Source organism: Equus asinus, chromosome 20 (assembly GCF_041296235.1).
Source record: "Equus asinus isolate D_3611 breed Donkey chromosome 20, EquAss-T2T_v2, whole genome shotgun sequence".
In the NCBI taxonomy this organism is placed as follows: Eukaryota; Metazoa; Chordata; class Mammalia; order Perissodactyla; family Equidae; genus Equus; species Equus asinus.
In genome coordinates this window covers 50587847-50612999 of record NC_091809.1, presented here as the reverse complement: position 1 = coordinate 50612999, position 25153 = coordinate 50587847, and the positions used below count along the sequence as shown (strand labels likewise).

The 25153-nt window shown below is 43.9% G+C and overlaps 1 protein-coding gene across 9 annotated transcripts in view; it reads left to right on the top strand.

The window, feature by feature from the left end:
* TTC12 (tetratricopeptide repeat domain 12) overlaps window positions 1-25153 on the top strand; it is a 49434-nt gene that overhangs the window by 12919 nt on the left and 11362 nt on the right. For 6 of the 9 annotated variants that reach the window (XR_011495689.1, XM_070490278.1, XM_044752891.2 and 3 more), the window contains exons 4-13: window positions 380-401; window positions 1018-1095; window positions 1949-2070; window positions 5808-5867; window positions 10752-10823; window positions 15044-15104; window positions 15544-15732; window positions 16914-16983; window positions 17834-17922; window positions 20233-20401. Coding sequence is in view for 8 of the 9 variants with exons in the window: in XM_070490278.1 (XP_070346379.1) it covers window positions 380-401; window positions 1018-1095; window positions 1949-2070; window positions 5808-5867; window positions 10752-10823; window positions 15044-15104; window positions 15544-15732; window positions 16914-16983; window positions 17834-17922; window positions 20233-20401 (932 nt within the window). In the remaining variant the exon portion in view is untranslated. The remainder of the gene's footprint in view (window positions 1-379; window positions 402-1017; window positions 1096-1948; window positions 2071-5807; window positions 5868-10751; window positions 10824-15043; window positions 15105-15543; window positions 15733-16913; window positions 16984-17833; window positions 17923-20232; window positions 20402-25153) is intronic. The other 3 variants (XM_044752892.2, XM_070490280.1, XM_070490279.1) reach the window with 2 other exon arrangements.

The following is a 25153-nucleotide window of genomic DNA, read 5'->3' as shown; positions in this document are numbered from 1 at the left end:
TGGGTCATCTTTAAACAACTCTTTGCGTTTGTTTTAATGAAAATCTGGCCTCTCCACCTTCTGAGCTTGTGGCCACATTTAAGCTATTAAAATAATATATTCTACTAACTCATATTTTCCACTCATACAGCACAGTTGGTATCCCTTGACCTACTCACCTTTATTTCTGCAGACTTAGCCCTGTAACAATTGTGCCCATGATTAAATGTCCTGATAAAGCAAGCCCCCTGCATTTTGAGCCCTTCAGAATTGATAGTGAAAGGAAATGACCCCCCTCCACAATTGTAATTGATCTGCATTCTTGGTTTGTATATGTGTAAATCCGAGAGCGGTTTTTGAAATTTGTTTCTTTGTTTTTATGATGACCTGTGCCCTGCAGAGTGCAGATGAAATAAACTCAGGTAAGGACAATAACTCGCTTTCTAAAGTGTATTAATTTATTTAGGATCAGTGTTTATTGATTGTAGCTTCCAGACGCTTCAATTATAGTCTTTAGGCTTAGAAACACCCCATGAACAAGAACCTACCCATCACCCAGTTCTGTTCCTAGTGGTCAGAAGGGATGGCACTCAGAGGTTTTTCTCTCTTTTCTCCTGGCCAATCTTTTGTAAACTGAACTGTTATTCTGTATCATCCAATTTACTCTCAGCTGCTCAAGGGATCCAGATAGTTTCTCTGTTGCTCGGCTCAGAAGCTCATTATGCTAAATGGAACAAAAAAGTCTGTCTTCAAAGAAAACCTCTTTTAAAAGGTGTAATTCATATTTGAAGCACAGACATAGCCATCATATATAATAATACATCACACAGATTACCATTTTATGTCAAATTAAGAAAATGTCATTTTAGTTGCCTCAGAATCTCTGTGTGTGTGCCCGTGTGTGCACGTACCTTCATGTGTATGCATGAGAAGTGTGGCTCTAAAGCTCTAAGGTAGCTTTCTTCTGAATTTGAGCTAAAGAACTGATTATAGTATTTGGATTTTTCTTTTTAATATTTGAAATTACTCTGCTGTCAGAGGCCTTCTTGGCATCGATGGAGAAGGATGCAAAGGAACGTGCCAAGAGAAGAAGGGAAAACAAAGTCTTAGCAGATGGTAATTGTCAGCCTTCACTTTGCAAGAGCTGGGCTGATTTGTACTAGAAAGTGCACAGGAGTCTATGTGCTGATGTTTGAGGATATCAAGCTTCCCGTTTGTTACCAAGAGAGATTTTTAAAACGACGGTGGGTTCATGATGGGCCTGAGGCAGTGGGACCCAGCCAGGTAGGAGCCATTGGTGAGCTGTTCTCTGTTTCTGCTACAACAGACAGGGAGTCGGCCGTGCCCTCGGTCAGCCTCCATGGTCAAACCTCTTTCTCAAGCATGTAGATAGCTTTAGCATATCAGATTGAGCAGTACTAAATAATACAAGTAGGCAGGGATGGGAGTGAGGTACCCCTGGCTAGCCTGAGGCATAGTTGAAGAAGTGAAAAAAGAAAATGAAACAGGAAAACAAAAATGTGAGAAGGGAGAGGAGACGTAAACTAAAAGGACAGGGTTGTGTGTGTGGCGGGGGACATATAGGACAGAGGATGCTTTCAGCACCTGGTTTGTACTACCCGGTGGTACGTGTGCTGCAGATCTGAATGATTCCCTATTTGCTAGAAAGTCAGTTGCTTGGCCCACCCCATGAGACGTTGAATGTGTAGACTTAATCTTTGTGGCTTGGAGTGGTTCTGAGCCTTTAGGCAGAAACATTTACTTTTTCTGAGAAGCTACTTAGAAGACTTGGGTAGATTTGGAGAAAAAATAACCGATCCTGAGATATCTGCAGAGAGAAACAAGTGACACGTTCCCTTAGGATCAATGGAAGCTATGACCTTTAGAGTTGGAAAATCAGGGGAATAAAGTCTGAAAGAATTTTCCATTGTGTGGTGAGAGCTCACCTGTATGGCTTTTATTCTCACAGCCCTAAAAGAAAAGGGGAATGAAGCGTTTGTCAGAGGTGATTATGAAACGGCCATCCTGCTCTACAGTGAGGGTCTGGAGAAGCTGAAGGACATGAAGGTGCTGTACACCAACCGAGCCCAGGTCAGTGAGCCAAGACTGTGTCCTTGGGGTTTTCTCAGGAAACGGTAGCCACTAACCTTGTGAAATCAGAATAAGATGAAACTACATGGTACCAGTGGTGTGCTGGTAAATGTCTGACAACTGGCTCTGGTCGGGGTGTGGGGGAAGCTGATCCGTATGGAGCATTTGCCAATTCCATGGTGTAAGTGCTCTCACCATGGCCCAATTTCAAGCTACCAACTTGAAATGATTGAAGGGAGACTTGAGAAGAGCTACACACAGTCAGTTCTCTCCATAGTGTAAGTCAGCTCCAGAACATCACTGATGGTAACTGGGCACTTTTCTCTTTGTATAAAGGAGAAAACTAGTGGAATGAAGTGACCCATGAGACCTTGGGATTCTGCCACCACTGGATTTGTCCAGCCTGCTTTTGGATGGTAGTCTGAACTCGTCAGGGTTACTCTCCTGTTAATTTCTTACTTCTTGTATCAATCTCTGTTTGATTAAGATTCTATGACTGGTAGATTGGATAGCTCATGGGCCTAGAAATTTTGAGTTTGTGAAATCCCTAATACCTCAGTTTTGTATCACAGACGAGCTTAGTTTCCTGGAACGCCAGGTAAAAACCATCACCCAGATGTTTATTATCTACTACTTAATGAAAGGACAAGGTTGATAGTTCTTCACTTGAAACAAAAATGTCACCTCTGACCTTTTCTTTGAAAAGTACTTGGGTTTGTGTGTGGTGGAGCTCTCTGTTGCTCAGGCCTGAAAAATTGGCAGATTGGCAGACGTGATTGATGGTCAGGATGTGTCAGCCGGACCTGTGTGAAATGAACTGGGTGCCCTGTCATTCACAAGAGGGTGAAGATGCAGCAGAGCTCTCATCAGCTCCAGTTTCTGTAACTTACAATTAAGAACGTCCCACTGTGGTACGTGGAGGACGAGTGTTGAATGGAAGGCACAGGACATTAGGAAGTCAAAAAGCCTGGGAAGTGACAGTGATTTAATGATAAATAAATCCCAGCACGGTGTAACCTCCTTAGTTCAGCAGTTTGGATCAGTCAGACTGAAGTTGAGGTGTCACTTACCTGACCCCAACTGTGGAGAAAAATTGTTATAAGGACGTGAATTGGTAAATAAAATGGACAGAGGTTGATTTAACAGTGTACATTTTATCACCCTAACAAGATTAGAAACTGTTTGAGGGCAAAATCTGCCATATACTTTTCCCCCTAATACTTTATTTATAACAGATGTTCAATAAATCCTTGTTGAATTATATAACACTGGAGGCACATAAGTCCAATTAAGGGAATTAAGTTTCTGTTGACACTTCAAAAGAAACATTTGAATGAAAACAAATTTTTATTTATCACCAAATTTGGTCTGCAAAACATTTACGGATGCTTGTTGCTCTGAAGTTATTTGAAAGCAGTAAAATTGAATTGCTTTTAAAATGTTATATAATTCAGAATTATGTCTAATTGAGACAATCTCTAACCTGATTCATTTAAATTAGATACATTTTTACTGTACTCAAGTTTAAGCAGCACTTTGATTAGTTCTGGAGAATCACGTTAAGAATGTGGATAAAAATAAGTAAATGCAATGAAAAGCTTTGGGGAAGCAATTCCCCCCAGCTTTCCCAAAGAGAAAGCTTATTCAGAGACAAATAAATGCAAAATGCATTGCCTGGTGTTACGAATCATTTGAACCATTGACTATTTTTAAAATGCCTCCCCTGTTTGCATGCAGTGTTAGAAAACACTTAATAAGGACCCTGTGAATTGAGTGTTGTTGCTTGCTATAAGGAAAATCCACCCGTTCATGGCTTTGTTTTCTCCTGGAGCTAATGTTATGATCAATAGTCAGATTTATTGTTAAGAATGTCACAGTGCCCTGGGACAGTTTTGATCACAGACAAACCTACATGTAGTATTGACTCTATTATTGGTGACCGTTGGGACACTGGGAAAGCCACTTATCCTCCTGGTGCCTGGTTTTCCTTTCTTACAGTGGGACGATCACTGATGCTTTTTAGGGAACTTTCCAAAAGAAGAGTGCTTAAAGTCTACTTAATGCAACTTGATAAGAAAGTATTGACCACCTATTGTGTCCAGTAATTAATATAACGGGTATAATAGCCATTGTACTCGCTGATGAACAGCCTTTCATTTGTTTATATGCCACTAGTTCTTTGAAAGTATAAATGAGCTAAATTCAGTTTAGTTTCAATGGATCTCAGAATTCTGAGTCAATTCTTGATTTTCAAGATTTTCTTCAATTCTAGGGGATCCCAAAAGGGGGCATTTGGCACTGAGGGCTTTTGATGGTGGTCTGACTGCTAAATGTCAGCCCATTTCCTATATCTCTTCCTTCTTGCTGTGCTCATGAGGAAAGAAGCAGACTTTTTCTGTCTGTTTTTGGTAACAGCTTTATTGAGATATAATTGACATAAAATTCACCCAGTTGAAGTGTACAATTCAAAGATTTTTGGTATGTTCAACAGAGTTTTGCAACCGTGACTACAACCAATTTTCGGATATTTTCATTATCCCAAGAAGAAACCCCATACTTTTTAAGCAGTCACCCCCCCCCCCCACCCAGGCCTCCTGTCCTTCCCCACCCCCAGCTCTAGGCAACCACTAATCCACTTTCTGTCTCTATACCTTTGCCTATTCTGGCATTTCATATAAATCATATGATATTTTTTCCTTTTGTGTCTGGTTTATTTCACTTAACATAACGTTTTCAAGTTTCATCCATGTTGTAAGATGTATCAGTACTTCCTTCCTTTTTATTGCTGAATAATATACTGTTGTGTGGATATACCGTACTTATCCATTCATCAGTTGATAGACATTTGAGTTGTTTCTACTTTCTGACTATTATGAATAATGCTGCTATGAACATTTGTGTACAATTTTGTGTGTGGACGTAAGTCAATTCCCTTGGGTACATACCCAGGAGAGGCATTACTGGATTATATGGTAACACTAGGTTTAACCTTTGGAAGAACTGCCAGATGGTCTTCCAAAGTGGTTGCATCATTTTACATTCCCACCCACTGTGAATGAATATTTCAATTTTTCTACATTCTTGTCAACACTTGTGATTATCTTTTTGAGTCCCTTTATCATTTGGTTTCCCTCTGGAACATTCACAGAGGGGTAGACTCTAGAAGCTAGCTTTTCCTTTGTAGATGTATTTAGCGTGCTGGGTATTTTCATCTGCTCCTCCAGATCCTTCTCTGCCCTGCTCTGTGCCCTGGGGGACTGACCTCTGTGGACTGGCCCCTGGACTTCCTAGCTTTCTAGCTTCCATTTGGGTTCAGCCAGAGAGATCAGAAGGAAGGAGGAAAGTGAGATTGGGTGTTTATTCTCCCAGCTTTGGTTCTACTAAAGGCCTCAGCTCCTGTTAGGCAGCGCTTTTCACAAAGCTGACCTTTCCTGTGCTGTTCATCTCTCCTCCCCTGCCCCTTCCCTTCTAGCAGTGGTGATAGCGGGCCACTGTTGCCCACCCTGAGGGCTGTAACATTCCTACCCTCACCTTTTAAATTGTCCCTTTATTAAACTCTCCTTGGTTATGATCTGAGCCTGAGTGTGCCATCTGTTTCCTGCTGGGACCCTGCCTGATACAGGGAGGGACCAGTGACTTCTCATTACCATTCTACTGTTTGACTGCTCTTTCTCTGTTGACTAAAGACAGCTTGCTGCAGAGCTGTGTGTGAACATTGGCTATTTGTGTCATTACAGGCTTATATAAAACTTGGGGACTACCAGAAGGCACTAGTGGATTGTGACTGGGCTCTGAAGGTAAGAAGATATTTCCTTTCCCACGTCATGGAGTTGGGCTTGCTTGGGCCACGTGATGTAGTCCTGAAGTGAGCAGAGGGTTGCTGCCAGTATATCACGGTGGGAAAGGGTGATGTCCTCATCTGCAAAGTGGGATAGAAGAGAATTGCTGTGAGGGTTATGATAATGCACGTCAAGTACCTAGCTCATAGTAAGTCCTCCAGAGAAGGCGCTGTTAATAGTGGTTTTTCAAGGTTTATATTGCAATGGCTCATCCTTTACTATTGTGTTATCAGAGGCTTTGCTTTATGTGACCGTGGTAATGCCTCCTTCTTTTTCTAGAGCCAACCGTGGGAGCTTGTTTCTGCAATGTTGTCATTCCTCCTCATCAGTTTGCACTTTTCCCCCCAGCTCTAATAATTTAGAAATGTGTTATAATATCCCCTATTTGCAGAGGAATAATCAGAAGAAAGCATTCCTATTGTTCAACCTGGATACTACTCAGGCCTCAGGCAGATAGCGTAATACTGTGCATGCTATTTCCTCCAAAACCTGCCAAAATAGATAATTAAAGGTGGGGAGAAGTAAGGATGGTTGGTGGACATATTAGAAGAGTTTCTAAAAGAGAAATGTCATGATCACTTCCTAGGGACATTATTTCAGATGACTAAATATTTAAATAACCCTTAATCCACATTCCCCTAAGTTCCTCTGTCACAGGGGGTTTTAACTAAATAAATAACCAAAACCAGTGCTTCCCAGACTTCCTCACCGAAGTGCTGCTAATAGGATGCACATGAGCCCCTGGAGGGGCTAGAGGCAGAGAGTGTGAAATTTCTTTGTAGACGTGTGTTTTATCTTAAAAATTCTTGCAAATTTTGCATTGCGTTCCATAAAATGTATCTGTTTATTTTAATATAACCATATTATTTTAAATAACTTATAATCGAGTAAAACTGAGGTGCCATGTTTATCTTGTGGCTTAAATTCCCTCAGTACAGCCCACCTACCCCAGCTTAATGAGTGTGGCCCAAAACAAGAGCACATTTGACAGCAACATATTGGCCATGCCTATTTCCTTATTTTTTATTGAGAGGGTAAGCAAGGGAAACACGGATGAATTAGAAACTCACCTTTACTAATAATGGTTTATAAAACACTAGCGATCCTCCAGACTGACATCTGGAAAGCTTGATTTCTTTATCCCTTTGAAGATACGTTGTGTAGCAAATCTTGTCCCATTGCATCATTACGGTCTTTAAATTATGAGAACTGCCCAAAGCTGACAACATGAGGTTCTTCACAGCTCCAACAGAGATCCACTCACCTGGTCTGTCACCTTATTGGATGGTGATTTCTTTTTCTGCCTCCTCTGTAAGAGAAGAGAGAGGCAAGGACATTTTCCTGGGTTGTTTCAACGATAACAGCAAAAGCTGCCATTTGCTGCATGCTGGCCATGGGCTATCTCGTTTGCGCCTCACAACATTTATTCTCTTCTGTTCCATACCACTCTTATCCCTATTTCCCTGACAGGGAAACTGAGCCTCAGACATTAATTAAGTAACCTGTGCAGGATCACACAGCTCATATTGGTCTAACTGTAAGCTGGTGCTCTCAACCAGCTACTGTACACGGCCTCTCCACTGAAACCTTAAAGCCTATAATCCCTGGATGTGATCTCATTCCCTTCTAGGGAAGAAACAGCTTCTCCTCATGGGGCTTCCAGGAGTATCTTTTCTGATCTGAAAAGGATGAAGGAAGTAGTCGCACCATCATGCTGATTCAGGATAACACTCTGGCCTGTTCCCAAATGTTAATTGAAGCACAATGTAATTAACAACGAAACCGAGGCAAAGCAGGCCCAACAGGGCTAACATTAAAAAACGCTGACACACAGCAGCCACTCTTGTTAGATGCCCAGTGAGGCTCCCAGTTGCAGAGGTTTGGGTAAACACTTGGAAGGAGGGGAAAAAATGTATAAGAACTTCTAAAAAGCTAGCAATGATTGGCTCTATGTCAAAGCCATGAACTAAAAGAAAAAGTTTCCTTCTCTTCAAAGGTAATGTCTCAATAGCGAACATTAGTGGTACTCCATTATTAACAGTATTAGTACTTTCATGCCAATTTAATAGTTTTTTGACACTTTTGAATTGGTAGAGACAAGCCCATGTGATGACAGTTCCTTGTCAGGGAAGATAAGGCAGCGAAGCTGGTTTCAATCAGGATCAGAATCATTTCTTTCTTGGCAGAACACTTCCTGCACAGTAAAATCCATCTTCCTCTGAAGGCAGGGTTCCTTTTAAGGGGATCTGGGGTTCACTGGAGAAAATCCTGATGAGGGTTGACACAGAATCAGAGGAGAAAAGGCCTGTTAGTGAGAAAATCCATTAGCAGCCCTTTGTGCCCATGTCTGAGGGAGGCACAGTCACAATGCACCCCCTTCATGGTGACACACAGGAGGCTCGGGGCTCGTGCTGCCCCCTGCGGTAACCCTGATGCCCTGCCAGTGCAGGTTCTGTGGATATTCAGCTTTCAGAAGCTGCAGTGCTGGAGTTTCCTCTCCCTTTGACCATTCCCTTCCTGCTTCCCCCGTTTCATCCTTGTGAAGTCTCCCGGGGTCACTCCTCGGCTCCCTGCCTTTCTTCTCTCTGCAGTTTCCCTGCAAAGCTCTCTCATCTCCTTTCATGGGTTCAACTCTGTGCAAATGGCTCTCAGCCCTGCTTCCCCGTCTCCACCTTCCCGGTGCTCCGGGGCTGCATTTCAGCTGCCTCCTGCAGGTTTCTGTGGGGTTGTCTTGGCATTGTCTGAAACGCAGTTTGCCTGGAAACAAACTCTTCATCTTCTCGCTCAACCTTCCCACGACCTGGCCTACCTTACCCCTTTCTCTTAATGGCACGTGATGTCTTCCAGGATTCAAAACCCCAAACTTGTGACTTGACCTCCTCCTTCGCCCTTATCCTTCATGGTTAGTTGATGCTGGTCCATTCTCTCTTTGATGTAGCTCTGGTATCTGCACTCTCCTCTCTCCCACTGTCATCAGGACCTCAGATGTCATCAGCCCCTCATTCTAAGTGATTATTTTGGTCTCCTCACTTCTCACACTGCCTTTCCCTCCTCTCGTCAGCTCTGCACGCAATCTGCAGACCAACTTTCCTACACACTGCCATTGATCACTCACCTCCTCCAGCCTGGCATTCAAGGCTTCCATGTGCAGTCCTTCCAGCCTGCTCCTCCCTCCGCCCAGCACCTGCTTCTTGTACTAGACTGTTCCGTCAAGCCCTTGTGTGTTCCCACCCCTGGGCCGTGCTCATCCCATTCTTCCTTCATCCTCCTCCGTGTCATTCAAGATCCAGCTCAAATCCCTCCTCTTTTGCATGCCCTTTCTTAGACGACATCTCTTCACAGTGGATTTCCTTCTACTGAACTGCACTAGCACTTTCAGAAGGGGTTTTGATGTAATATTTAAGCCTTTGGGCCCTGGAGTCAAACGGCCAGATTTTAAATCCCAGCTCTTTCACTTAGTACCTGTATGACCTTGAAGCTCTCTGACCCCTAGTTTTCTCATCTGTAAAATGAGGATAATAATTGTATCTACTTCATAGAATTGGGATGAGGCTTATGTGAGATAATTCGTATGAACCATCAAGTTCAGTGCCTAGCGCATGGTAAGGACTGAAAAGCAACACACTGTTATCATTACTGTTACTATTATTCCCATTCACGTAGCAGCGAATCAGGAAATGACATTCATAAAGATACGTCTGTGAAGCCCTCTCTAAATATGACAGTTATTGTTACTTCTATTATTATGTAGCTTTTCTTTAAATTTTCTCTTTTGCGCTAAAATGCACTGCAGTTGTGGCTGCCGCAACAGCAGCTAATCCTGTATTACCCAGCACTGCACTGTCTTATGTGCATTTCCTCCTCACAGCAACCTGAGAGACACTAGTGTTATCTTCACTCTCCAGGTGAAGAAAATGAGTGTCAGAAAAGTTAGGTGGCCAACATCCCACTTCTGGCGAGGGGCAGACCAGGGCTTCACCCAGGACTCTTTAGACTCCTGAGCTTGCCCGCTTAATCCTTTGAAATCTTAAACCCCTGAGGGGCATCCAGACCCAACACAATGCCTTGCACACAAAAGGGTTCAGTTAACTAACTGGATGCTTTAAATTTTAGTTTATGCCCCTGTGCTGAATCATTCCCTCTGGAGTTATAATAATTAGGGGCAGGCAGGTGCAGGACCCCCTGTGCAAATGGTGTAGTCTCAGTCATAAGTTTCAATCCTGCCTTTTGAAGGCGATGTCCTTCCTCATCTTAAGTGACGAGAATGTTTCCAGCCAACATATTGTGGTTTGTTTCAGGGGAAGAACTTCTCAGGCCCACTAAGCTGTAATAGTAACCTTAGCTGTTTGCCCAGAGTAAATTTTCCTCTCTTCTAATAAACCACTGGTTCTCAAACTTGGCTGCACATTTACATTACCCGGAGAGCTTACAAAGTTACTGATACCTGAGCCCTACCCTAGAGTATAATTTAATTGTTGTGAGGCTCAGCCTGACCATCAGGAGGTTTTACAAGCATGCCAGGTGATTTTAATATTTATCCAAGGTCAAGAGCTCTTCTAAACTAAAAGTTTCTGCTTTGTTTCCTGATTGAGTCTCATTAAATGGAAACGAAAACTGGCAAGTATCATTAATTAATTTGATAGAGAACTGACTTGTGCCTCCAGGATCCTTGCAGGCATCAATTAGTTTGGTCACAGATACACAGAAAAGTTTTAATGGGTAACTCTGGTCGCTGTCCTGAGGACCAAAGCTCTGCCTTAGCTCTCTTAGTCAGGCAGTTACGGAATGGCTAATGACTTCAAATCTCCTGAAATGTCTGATCAGCCATTCTCTTTTATGCAGTGTGATGAAAAATGCACAAAAGCATATTTCCACATGGGAAAAGCCCACCTGGCCCTAAAGAACTACAGCGTGGTAAGTTCTTAGAGGAATGTAAGTGGCATGTTTGATCACAGAGCGATGCTTCAGACTGTCTCAGGAGAACCATGTTCCTCCATGCTGATTAGATATTAACCCAGCCGTTAGCATTTTCCAACGTAGATCTTCGTATCTTAGAGTTGGGAAGGATGTTGAGTGTTGTCGAGTACAACCCCGCCTGCTGTAGGAATCCCTTCTGCAGTATCTTCTACCAGTGTTCCTTCAGCCTGGGAAGGGCATCTCAGCAGAGAAGAGACATCAGCAAAAAGATGAAAACAAGATTCACTTGTAATCTTACCACCCAAAAAGTAGTCATGAAGATGTATATACATGCTGAGATGTATATTGTTAATAGCCGCTTTATTGAGGTATAATTCACATACCAAACAATTGACCTATGGAAAGTATATAATTCAATGGTCTTTAGTGTATTCAGAGTTTCACAACCAGTACAACAGTCAATTTTGGAAGATTTTTGTCACCTCCACAAACAACCCTTTACCCATTAGCAGTCGCTCTCCTTCCCTCCACCACCACCTCGATGCTAGGCAAGCACTAATCTACTTCTGTCTTTATACATTTGCCTGTTCTAGACTTTTCATATAAATAGAGTTATACAATGTGTGGTCTTTTGTGACTGGCTTCTTTTACTCAACTTGTTTGCAAGTTTTATCTGTGTTGTAGTATGTATTGATACTTCATTCCTTTTATTGCTGAATAATATTCCATCTATGGATATACCATGGTCTATTTATCTATTCATTGGTTGATGAATATTTGGGTTGTTTCCACTTTTGGCTGTTTTGAACATTCGTATACAAATTTTTGTATGGACATCTGTTTACAGTCCTCTTGACTATATACTTAGGAGTAGAGCTGCTGGGACGTGTGGTAACTCTATGTTTAAGCTTTGGACGAACTGCCAGACTGTTTTCCAAAGTGGCTGCACCATTTTACATTCCCACCAGCTGTGTATGAGGGTTCCAATTGCCCCATATCCTGGACAATACTTGTTATTTGTATTTTTGATTATAGCCATCCTAGTGGGTGGGAAGTGGTATATCGTTGTTGTTTTGATTTGCATTTCCCTGATGGCTAATGATATTGAGCATCTTTTTATGTGTTTATTGGCCATTTGTATATCTTTTTTGGAGAAATGTCTCTTGAGATTCTTTACTCATTTTTTAAATTAGGTTATTTGTCTTTTTATATTGAGTAAGAGTACTTTATATATTCTGGCTACAAGTCCCTTATCAGATCAATGATTTGCAAATACTTTCCCCCACTCTCCATGTTGTCTTTTCACTTTCTTGATGGTGTTCTTTATAGCACAAAAATTTTTAATTTTGATGAAGTCTAAATTGCCTATTTTTTTCTTTGGTTTCTTATGTTCTTAGTGTCATATCTAAGAAACCATTGCCTAATCTAAGATTTACCCCTTTGTTTTCTTCTAAGTGTTTTATGGTTTTAGCTCTTACATTTAGATTTCTGATCCACTTTGAGTTAAGTTTTGTATATGGTGTGAGGAAGGGATCCAACTTCATTCTTTTGCATGTGGATATCCAGTTGGCCCAGCACCATTTGTTGAAATGACTATTCTGTCTCCCATTGAATGATTTTGGCACTCTTATCAAAAGTCAATTGATCATAAATGCATGAGTTTATTTTTGGACTCTTAATTTTATTCCATTGATCTATATGTCTGTTCTTGTGCGTATACCACAGTCTTAATTGCTATAGCCTTGTAGTAAATTTTGAAGTTGGGAAGCATGAGTCTTCCAACTTTGCTCTGCCTTTTCAAGATTGTTTTAGCTATTCTGGGTCCATTGAATTACCACACAAATTTTAGAGTCAATTTGTCAGTTTCTGCAAGGAAGCCAGATGGAATTTTGATGGGAATTGTATTGAATCTGTAGATCAATTTGGGGAGTATTGTCATCTTAACAATATTAAGTCTTCTAATCCATGAACGTGGGATGCCTTTCCATTTACAAGATATTATATATTTAAAAGAAATTGCCTCCTGTTATACGTTTTTTTGAAAATTCTTTTCTTTGTTGGATTTTAATTGTAAAAGTAATACAGGCTTATGGTAATAAGGTCAGGTAATAGAGAAGCAATAAAGAATTGTTTCAGGCACTGTCCTAGGCAACAGGAATACATCAATGAATAAGACAAAATCCTTGACTTAGTGGAACTCACATTCTTGGGGTAGGAGTGGCTGGAAGTAGATGTGTATTATGTTGGGCGGTAATAGTGTTATTGTGAAAACTAAATCAGGAAGCAGTGGAGGTGAGATTGGTTTTATATAGAGTGGTCAAGGAAGGCTTCTCTGAAGGAAGAGAGGGAGTTAAGTGAGTAAGGCACGTAAATATATGATGGAGGGTGGTCCAGTTACAGGGATAGCTAGATTGGAGCAAGCAAACAGGAGAGTGATAAGAAATGAGGTCAGACAGGTGATGGGGGTGTGTGGAGGCTGATCCCCTAGGGCCTTATAGGCTTGTGGTAGGACATTGGCTTTTACTTTGAGTGAGCCAGGAGCCATTGGAGGGTTTCAAGTAAAGGAATGAAATGATCTGACTCATGTTTTAAAGGATCACTGCTGTATCAAGAATATATTTTGGCATGTTAAGAGAAGAACAGAGAACCAGTTAAAAGTCTATTATAACATATTATCCAAATGAGAAGTGATGATGGCTTGGACCAGGTTGGTGACAGTGGAGGTGGTGAGAAGTGATGGGATTCTGGATATATACTGACAGTGAAGCTAACAAGAATTGCTGATAGATTGGATCTAGGGTTAAAAAGAAGTTGGAGGGGCTGGCCCCGTGGCTGAGTGGTTAAGTTCACCCACTCCGCTGCAGGCGGCCCAGTGTTTCGTTGGTTCAAAGCCTGGGCGCGAACATGGCACTGCTCATCAAACCACGCTGAGGCGGCGTCCCACATGCCACAACTAGAAGGACCCACAACTAAGAATATACAACTATGTACCGGGGGGCTTTGGGGAGAAAAAATAAAATCTTTAAAAAAAAAAAAAAGAAGAAGTTGGATACAGGGTCACTGGCTTAGTCCTTTTGGGCTGCTGGAACAAAATACCACAGACCGGGTGGCTTAAACAAGAAACGTTTATTTCTCACAGTTCTGGAGGACAGGCAGATTTGGTGTCTGGTGAGGGCCCACTTCCTAGTTCATACACAGCCAGAGGGGGTGAGAGAGCTCACTGGAGTCTCTTTTATTAGGGTGCTAATCACATTCATGACGTCTCCACTGTCATGACTTAATCACTTCCCAGAGGCCCCACCTCCAAAGACCATCGCACTGGGGGTTAGGTTTCAACATATGAATTTGGGGGAGGACACAAACATTCAGTCTAGAGCAGTCACCATGTTTGATGTATATACTTCTATCCTGTGATGATATTCTGTTTTAATGGGATGTTTCTTCTTCAGTTCATTTCTTTGTCCTAATCTTCTAGATGAGCCTTGAGCTTCCGAGATATCTCAGAACTGTTTTTTTCTGAGCTTTGTCTCTCAGTGACTGGTGGCGTTATGCGCTGGGCAGTTCTTGATATCCCTGAGGACAATACTGCCCTAAACCCAGCATCATGCCCCAAGAACTAGAATCTTTCTTTTTCCAGAAACTTTCTGTCTAACAATTTCCTCAGTGAGAGCCCCCCCCCACTCTCAGGTTTTCTAGGAGACTCTTACATGGTCATGAGTGGACCCCTTTCTGGCTCTCTTTGCAGCCCTGTACATTTAAATAGGCAGTCCTCCTTTCCTGTGCCCAAGTCTCTGTCAATAATGTCTCTAGCTTCATTTATTTCTATACTCCCTTTGGGCATATCTGACAGGTAGCCTCCTGTTCTTTCTCAGTGCAAATATCATATCTGAATTTTGCATTTACCTAATGATTATTCCTATCCTAGCCAGACATGATGCACAAGAATTTAGGACTGAATATTTTCCATCACAGGCTGTATCTGACAACACTATTTTTTAAAATGAATTTTGAAATAATATCTGTTGCCCCACAGAACCAGAGAAGCCTAAACAAAATGTCAAATTCACGCTGTGTTCCCCGTGCCTTTCTCCTACTCTTGAAGCAGGAGGAGGCTGGGAGAAAATAATGAGGAAGTCAAGCCCTATGGTACCCAGTGTCTTTCTTATAATCACTTTTACCCCCTAACCACTCTTCAAGGTCTTGTTTCTTTTTTCCAGGCTAGAGAGTGTTATCAGAAGATCTTAGAAATAAACCCCCAGCTGCAAACACAGGTGAAAGGTGAGAATGTTCCTGCTGGTGTCCTTCCTTTGAATTCCACCTCCCCTTTGTGCTCTGGCCTGAGGGTGCCTTCCATACCTGCTCTGCACTTGGCCACAGAGCACAGCCGTGCCTTGCCTACACAGTCACAGCCTCCATGTTAACAGGCTGCCCTGCCCCTCTTCCCTCTGTTCTCCCACTCTAATATGTGCCTTCCTCCTTTTGTACACCATCCTTCCTCAGGGCCTTGTAGACAGGGAATAATGTCCTTGAATCCCGAAGATGGTTTAAGTTTCTGGGTATAGACTGTATACTGTTCCTAGAATTTTCCTTACCGAAGACGAGTTAGAATTATTTTCATGCTTTATGCCTCTCAACCTCCCATCCTCAAAAACGGTTGCTTCTTGTGGGTAATGTTGATTGTTGGGGTTTTGTGTTTCTTCCCTTCTTGTTTTACTAGATTACCTGAATCAGGTAGATCTTCGGGAGAAAGCAGACCTTCAGGAGAAGGAAGCCCATGAATTGCTGGATTCAGGGAGGAACACAGCCGTGACAACCAAGAATCTCCTGGAGACTCTTTCCAAGCCTGATCAGATGCCCTTGTTCTATGCAGGGGGAGTTGAAATCCTGACGGAAATGATGAAGGACTGTAAGCCAGAGAGGCGTGTGATCTCATGAATACTGTTGTTGTAAAGGGACAGAGCATAGAGGTCTGCCCAATGAGGCAAAGGATCCCTTCCCCCCGCCTTCCACAAATATTGATGGAAGATCTACTAAAATGTGGATGCTAAAGGGCGTGTGTAAGAGTTATACCCCCACCCCAGCTCCATCCTCTCCTCAGAGCATGCATACACCCAACACACATGCAGTCAACACCACACAGACAATATAACACAAAACACAAATACACATAGTATGCATTCATTCCATATATGCTTACATCACACACACACACACGGTGAGCATTCACGTCGTATCTACTTATATCACATAAACCACACACACATACACATGCCATGCAGACACGACACATACACCATATATACTTATATCATGCATACACATGATTCACCCTTCACACATGCTCACCCATCCCACACATACCCCATATACACCCAGACACCCTGTCCCACCCCCACAAATCTCCACCCAACCATAGAGGAATAGAAGACAGAATTTTGTAGGATAAACTGTAAGGTTCACCTCAGTTACACTTAATGGCTGCTTAGGACGTGTGCTTGTGTGTAGTTTCAGAGCAAACATGAGCTCTGCCCCTGCTAAGGAGAGTCAGACTCTTCTCCTTTGTCAGTTCTTGTAAACATTGACACCAGGGCTTACACCGTTTTTTGTTACTCAGTGACAGAATGTTTGTACAAATAGATGGAGTCCTTGATTTCCCTTTAGCATACAATGGAGGGTGCTCAAACTTCCCCTTTGGTAGCTTCTTGGAGATTATAGTCCTCTGTAGAGCCTGGAAACAGCTTCGAAATAAATATATAAGAACAGATGGATATGCCAGTTCCTCCCAGAGGTTAAGTGGCTCTTGGAGACTCTCTAAAGATTGTGAAATGATGAGTTGTCAGATGACCCATAGAACCCCCTGGGCTCAGCGATCCTTCTCCAAACAGCATGTCTCTATCCCTGTGGCACTGAGTGGCTGATGACAGCTGTAGGTTTCAGAATGTAAAGGTATTTGTTTCTGCCCAACCTGTTAATTTGGTGACCTTGACATTCCATATTGGGTTTCTCATTATCGGCTGGCTCTGTTACAGCCAAACGTCAGCCAGACAGTTCAGGAGTCTGATGTGGTTTTCTCTGAATTCTTTTCAGGCACAGAACGAACTTTATTCAGAACACACAATGGATTCAGTATCATCAGTGAGAATGAGGTCATAAGAAGGTAGGGATGTTTGTAAAGACAGCCCAGCATCACAGCAAGGAAAGGACCATTTCTCATGAAATCAGACACTAATGGCAGAGGCAGTGGCTTCCCTGGATAGTACCACCTTCAGTCAGTACTGTGGCCCCTCGAAGAGGGCAGAGCTGCTAGGTGAACACCCCTTGAGCTTTGAGCCTCAGGCAGCTTGAGTTATCCCACAGTTACCAACTTCAGGGAGACAAAAGGTCAGCAGAACTTCCCGGGGTTCCTCCAAGCACTTCAAAGTCAAAGAAATGACCATTCTTGCTGGTTTCCCACAGTTTTTGCAGGATTGCTATTTGTTCTTTTCCTCTTTTGGAATTTGTTAATCATATCAGGAAATGAGATCAACTGGGTCCTGGCTGATCCCATTTATAATTTCATCTGAAGAAAGACCCATATGCTAGGAGGTGGTTTGCTAAATTTATTTTTACCTTATTTTGTATTTTAATTGTGATGGTGCAATTCCTGAGGCTTAGGACACTGATGTGGGGTGCAGTCACCAGCACGTGTTTGCACATGAGAGGAGGACCGTGAGTGCTCAGCCGTCTGCTGGCCCACCACAGTTCATTGGTCCTGGTGCGGCCATCGCCCATGGCCCCTGGCTCACCGTCCTCCCTCCGTGCAGCCCTGACCTCCTGGGCCTGCATCGTTGTCCTGGAGCTCTCAGTTCAGGGCTTAGCAGTCCATTGGTCCTGGTGACCCGCAGCTCTGGATTATTAAGACATTTTCTTAAACCCTCATTTTAGGAGTCTGGAGTTGAAATAAACCAACTGGAAAAAAGATCAAGACTAACTTCTAGTTTAATATTGTTCTCCCTTATCTGTTCTAGGTGCTTTTCCACAGCAGGAAAAGATGCAGTGGAAGAGACAGTCTGTGTGTCTGTTCTCAGGCTCTGGCAGGCAGTGTGCGCTGGGAACGGTAAGCCTGAGTCATCACCGTTAATCGTGGCTAATGCGCTGTTAATGAAGGCGCTGCCCAGTCGGGCATGATGGTTCCCACCTAAGGCCAGGCCCTGGACGGTTGATGTCTAGACTTTTCCCCCGAAAAAGCATATGGATCAGAAGCAAGGCCTGCACTGCACTCGTGTCTCCAGCACCCTCACAGCCGCCTCCACTGTGGCGAAGGTCCCGGTCAGCAGAATGAGTGGTCTCATCACCGGGCACTCGCCCTGCTCTGTTCAGACTCATGACCTCTGCTCGTGCGTTGGTAGTGGCGTAGACAGAGTTTTCCTTTCCTGTCTGCCTGTAAATATTGTTCCTTTCTGCTGATCGCCTATTTCAGCATCACAAGATTTACGATCATGCCTGCTGGCACCTTGTGACACTGATTAGTGTAACCTTGGAACAGTAAAATTCTATAAGGATTTTGTTTACCTTGTTAACTCTTACCTTTTTACATATTAGCATCTTCTGGGGTTCATTAAATTTTTGTCTGATCTTTCTTATCTCTTTTGTGACCTCAATGTAACAAAAAATTTTAAGCATTTCCTGCATTTAAAAAAAATTGTGTTGGGGCTGGCCCCCTGGCAGAGTGGTTAAATTCGCACGTTCTGCTTCAGTGGCCCAGGGTTTTGCCAGTTTGGTTCCTGGGCACAGACCTAGAACCACTTGTAAGGCCATGCTGAAGTGGCATCTTACATACCACAACCAGAAGGACCTACAACTAGAATATACAACTATGTACTGGGGGGCTTTGGGGAGAAGAAGAAAAAAAAAAGATTGGCAGCAGATCTTAGCTCAGGTGCCAATCAAAAAAAATTGTGTTTTGATAGGAAAAGGACACAAAACACTGAAAATGGGAATAATGATAGCTGTGTCTCCTTTCCACAGGGCTCCTGTGGTAAGTCAGCATTAGAACTTGTGAATGCAGTTTGTAAACTATAAAATGCTGACTAGGAGATAATATAATTTTTTCTCTTGGTTTAGTAGAGTGACGGAATCATCTTAAATTCTAGAAGACGAGAGAATCAGGGGGCCTCTTTCCTGAGGAGCATTATGCTCAGACCAATATTAGCAAGGTGCCCTGCTGCTCTGTAGGATTCTGCACAGCTCAAGCAGTGTTTTTGCAAATCCTCCTGCAGGAGGGGGAGGGAGGGAGGGCTTGGTGAGTGGGACCTAGCCCTCCCCACCGCAGCCTGACTTCCTCAGCCTGCATCCTCCTTTGGTTTCTATGAACCTAGGGGGTCACATTTTTCTTTAACATCTGAAGAAATGCTGTCAGACACAGCCTTTGATGTAAATGCTCCATCTCAGATCAATGAAATCTTGGTACATCCAACTCAATAAATATGAAGCAGTTTTTAAAAAGGACAAGGGGATACTTAAAAGTAAGGAAATGGAACTATGTCTGTGATGCGTTGTTGAGCGGGCAAGGGAAGCAGGTTACAGGGTAGGAGTTATCCTATTTTGTAACTCTATTCTTACGAGGAGTGAATAATAGCTTCTGTAGGAAATGGGCTTACCTGGAGGGGGTATGAGAGAAGGGACTTTCATTTTCAGCTTTATGCTCCTTCTGTGTTATTTGAATTGTTTACAATGAGCTACTTTTCCAGTGTAAGAAAAACTATATAAACTAAACAGACTCTGCCCTGTTTCGTAGCTGAGCCTCATCCTCCAGCCGGTACTGTGGCTGCTCTCAAACAAATTCATGTACCTGGTTAGAAAAGGAACTGAAAGCGGGGAATGCAGTGCCACCACCTTGGACATAGCTTACGGTCTAGGAAGGGGCATGCTTTATTAATGAATGTTCTCATGTGATATTTTGGTTTTCTAGAAAGAACTCAAGTGGTTGCTCTGGCCCTTATATGAAACTTGGTGGTCTAAAGATATTCCACAATTAAGCCGATCTCTTTCCATTTCCTCGCATTTCCAGATCCCACACACCAGAGCCTTTGACAAGAATCATGATACTAGCCAATGTGTGTGCCAGGCCCTGTTCTAAGCGTGATCATGAATTGACTCATTTAATCCTCACAATAGCTCGGTTAGGCTGGTCACCTTCGTCACTTCACTGATGAGGAAGCTGAGGAGACAGGGGTTAACAACTCAGCTTAGGTCGTTCATCTGGTCACAGACCTGGCAGTCTGGTTCTAGAGCCCCTGCTCTTACGCTTCATTATCCCACCTCTCAAATGAGTGGAGAGTGGGTTTCCCGTAGGGATGGTGGGAGACAGACCTGGTTTAATCGCTGTCGTGTTGTGCACCAGGCAGACAATCCCTGTGTTTTGCAGAGGAAAACCAGCGTCTGCTTGTGGTGCACCCTGGCACGGGTGGGCTGCTGCCCTCCCTCTTGGCCTCCAGTGTCCTGACCATCCGGCAGCAGAGCCTGGCCCTGCTGCTGCAGCTCGCTGAGACCGAGAACGGACGGAGCCTGATCATCAGCCACCTCGACCTGACGCGGTAAGGCTCTGCCAGCGGGGCTTCCCACAGCCCCTCAGATGTCACCTGCCGAGGCAAGACTTCCCTGTCTCCCTTCCCACACCTCTCACGTGAGAAATGCCATCAGACTTTATTAAGGATCAAAGACCGGAAGAGCCTTTGAAAGGGACCCTCCCTCATGAGGACCTCCCAGACCAACTCTTGTCTGCCTTCGTGCTGTGGACAGGTTCACTTCTCCTGACCTTGTTTCCACCTCACAGATACTGCAGGTGGTGTAAATGGCAGCCCTTCCAAATCCAGATCTGGAACCCAGCCTTAAATAAGTCATTTGCTTCTGCCCTTTTGGCCTCAGTTCTGGCTCTCCCCTGTTCCTGCTCTTACTTGTCTTCGTTCATTCCTGTTTGAGGTCATACTCTCTGATTTTGCATGTCCTTAACCCTTTCTGGGGCAAGGTACAGTATAAATAAATAAAATACTTTTCAAATCCTACTGCAGGTAGATCTTTCTAAGGCTTAAGGCAATAGGAATAAAGTATGCCTCTCTTCTAAGGAGACTTTATTAAAAAATTACCGAACCACAGTGATCCTGCCCAGTGCTTTTCAGTCTAAAGACTATTGGTTTGAACATGTGAAATTGTCGTTTTTATATCAGAAAGGTTGCATGTTGGCAATTTCACATGGTTCAACCTAACAGAAATAGTAGCAGTGATTATAACTTGCTTTATAAATGCTTCATACATAATCTAAAAACAGAAGTTGGCTTCTAACTCTTTTCACTATTGTCTCCTTTTGTCTCTTCTTAGCCTGGGAGGTAGGCAAGATAAAGTGTTACCACCCCATTTCACAGATGGGGCAGGAGAAACTGCAGCAAGTAACTGAGGGAATCTCGCCAAGCTGTCTCCCAGGCCTTGACCCCCAGCTCCCTCTCTCTGTTTCCACTGAGAAAAGCAGCCAAATCTGAAACCCTGTCAGATCTTTCCTGGCCAAGCTGAGAACTCTGGCACCTGTCCCACGGAGGCGAGGAGGTCCACTGTGTGCTGAGGATGGGGTGGTTGTTAAGCCTTGGCTGTGGCTCTCCCCTACTCTCGGCTGGTCACAGCCCCCAGGGCTCACAGGAAAGGCCTTGGCAACCCCCTGAAGCTCAGCCCACACAGGCTGATGGATTATTAGCAGAGTTAAATCCTCAAAAGCCCGCTTCACATTTCACATGACTCTGCAATCATTTCCTCAATACGTTCATTCTATGTTTTTTCATTTGATTTTGGTCTCTTTGAGTAAAGTAGCTATTGTTATCATAAGCTTTTACCCCCCAAGCTATCTTTGAATTGCTTGAGTTTCAATTTGAGTTTTTCCAGTGTCTTGGAGAGTGGCATTTATGATCAACTCGTGTGGTCCCGCCTACTCTCTTTAGACAGTCAAAGAAACCCCAGCTATTACCGTTATGCCCACTCTTCTCATTCATGTCTATCTCCACTTAAACCGGAAAGAGATGGAATGTGTTCTCTGAAATGAAATGAGATGGCTTGAGGCAGGACAGGGCTGCACACGGGTCCCATGACCCTCACAGAGAAGCACTCATATCACCTTCCTCCCAAAATACTCTTTCCTATATGAGAAGTTAAAGGGACTGTTGTACATTGACAGGAGCCAAATGAGGGCCAGTATCACTTTGTGGAAAGCGCTAGGTTTTTAGATTCAAGCGGTCATGAGCTCAAATCCTCTGTTTGTCTCTTTCTACTTATATGACCCAGGACAGTCGCTTAGCCTTGATGAGCCTGGTGTCTCATGTGTATCACAGACTTATGATGAAGCTGAATAGGGGGGATGCATGTATGCCAGTTAAAATTTTTTTCTACTGCATTTTACAGAATACTTGACCAAAAAAGCTGGTCTCGTTGCTCTCACATAACAAAAAAGACTAAAGATGGCAACAGCTGGTTCAGTGGCTTAAAGATGCTAGGGTCGAGGTCTCTTTCCTTCTCTTGGTCTTTCTCTTGTGGTCACACAAGGCTGCTGCAACTCCAAGCATCACAGCCCTCTTTAAGACAGGTTAGCACCAGCCGGGTCTGTCCCTTTTATCAAGAGAAGCTACTGCTGAAGCCGGCCCAGTGGCTCAGTGGTTAAGTTTGCATGTTCCACTTTGGCAGCTCGGGGTTCACCCTTTTGGATCTTGGGTGCAGACCTGCACACTGCTTGTCAAGCCATGCTGCTGTAGCAGGCGTCCCACATATAAAGCAGAGGAAGATGGGCACGGATGTTAGCTCAGGGCCAGTCTTCCTCAGCAAAAAGAGGAGGATTGGCAAAAGATGTTAGCTCAGGGCTAATCTTCATCAAAGAAAAAAAAGAGAGCGAGAGAAGCTACTGCTTTTGTTTCTTTGGTTAGAATTGTGTCATATGCCACCCCTGGTGGGGAAAATGATCCCAGCTTCTGTAGTAGAGTCAGGCAGGATAGAAGGTGGGTAGCAGGGTGTCTGTGGGGTTCGCCAGCAAACAGCATCTGCCACAGTAAAGAAAGCCCCTGGTGTCATGCCTGACACAGGGTATGGACTCAGTAATAACTTTCATAATCATTTTCTCTCTTCAAGGTCTATCACTCAGGGTCCTAAACGGAGGGGAAAGTGCATTTATTGGTTACATAGACCATTGTCTGACCTGTGGTCCATCTACAGGGACAGCTGCTTCTCAGCAGAGCAGAACATCTGCCACCAAAAAAGGCAATGAGAGAGAGTAGTGAAGGACACCGTTTCCTCTGGGGTCTCATCCCCTTTAGTCCAGTTAGGATGTGTATTTTGTCACATGGAGAGGAAGCCTGGTTGTTTATGTTTCCCAGGACAAAAACCAAGAAGATCTTAGACTGCCAGCTCCTCTTCTGTGCTCTTCAGGCTCATTAGCATTCATCTTCAAGACTGAAGAAACCAGATTTCAATTGGTGGAAGTTAACTGACTTTGTGTACTGAACTCACTGTGAAAGGAATGGTTTCTGACGGCAGGAGCACTAGAACACGCTTCTGAGAAAGTCGGGGATTTGCAGCCACTTGGAGTTACCCGGGACCTTAGAAACAGTCCAGTCCAGCCCCACTCAGCACTGATGTTCCCTCTGGGGTATCACAGTCCGGCCTGTGCATGATGCCCTCCAGGGAAGATTCCAGCGTTTTCGTTATATTTTTCTCCATTTGATTGGGGTGGGTACTATAACAGCTAACAGACTGGGGGGCTTTCCCCAGCTAATGAAAGGATGAGAATCCCACCTCCCAGGGCAGTCCATCCCCTTCTGGGACAGTTCTGATTGTTAGAAAATTATCTCCCTCCACTGAACACAGACTGCCCACCCTGTTCCGCGACTCTCTACGTTGAGGCCTCGGTTGGGTCTATTGGAAGCCTACAGAAGGCATCAGATCTCCCACTTTCCAATGCTTGAGGTGTCTGAAGACTCATCTTTTCCAGGTTAAGCATCCTGGTGTCTTGACCATTCCTTAGGTGATTTGACTTTGAGACCACTCCTAGAACAAGCAGCTAAATAAATCCAGTAACAGAGATGTGCATGACTGGAGCCAATACTGCTAACTCCCTAATCTGATGGACTCTTTTTCTGTCTTTGTTTGTTACTGTGCTGTGGCATTTGGTCTTAGGGATCACTGTGCTCTTCATGAAACTCCACAACTGTGGCTCTCAGGACATCATCCTACCTGACCTTCCTCCTACCCACGTGGTTTCCTCTGTGAGCCTGCCTTATGCTGTCAGCCTTCCAAGTCAGAGACCCCAATATCCTACCCTTGGTCCTCTTCTCATCCTTGGCCTTAATTGTCACATGTAAGTCTCTCTTGAGTGCTAGAAGAAAACATCCTTCTGCCAATGGACATCTCCATCTCAATGTGGCAGTTATCACAAACTTAATAAATCAAAAGTGATTCTTCATACCGGACCCTCTACCTGAATTTCCTGTCTTCCTAGGCGGCATTTCCATCCACACAGTTGCCTCAGCCAGAATCCTGAAAGCCCTCCTGGATGGCTCTCTCTCCCCATCTGTAAGAAGATGGTATATTGTCCGTTCTACCTCCTCAGCATCTCCTGGGTTCATTTCCTTCTGGCTCTCCTCCAGTGTCTCCAGTCATTCCCTCTAGGTCATTGTCAGCACCTCTTTCTTCTCAACTGTATGTCTTACTCTGCCCCTGCCTCAGTTATTGTCTGGACAATCCCAGTGCTCCCTGCCTCCCGTACTACCTGCGTCAATCCAGCCTCTGCCCTACCACCAAAGGAATTTGTCTAAAATGCACATTCGTCCTGTTATTTTTCTACTTAAAATGCTGAAACGACTCTCTACTGTGTATAATACTAGTTACCCAACTACTGAGAAATATAGTGCCTAGGAATCACGTGGGGACTTTGTTAAAATGCAGCCTCCTGGAACCTCCTCCCACGCAGAGACCGAGAGGGGCTCAAGAATCTGCCTTCTCCTCCCACCCTCTGTACACCACCACCAAGCAAGTTCTCTACCAACCGCACAGGGAAGCATAGACCCACAGGATAAAGTACAAGCTTTCCAGCAGGCCATAGAGAGTCCACCGTGACCCAGGCTCGGTCCAGCTCCCTAGACTCCCTGCTCCCTGTCCTCCCCTCAGGCCCTAGGTACTAACTGTAAGCAACGCTAGTAGGCCCCGAGTGTGTCCCTGCTATTTTATGCCTCATTGTCTTTGTAACTGCTGTGTGCTCTGCCTGAGATGCTCTGCTCCTGTCCCCGTGGCCTGCGAGCTTCTTGGAGCTGGGACATTGTCTT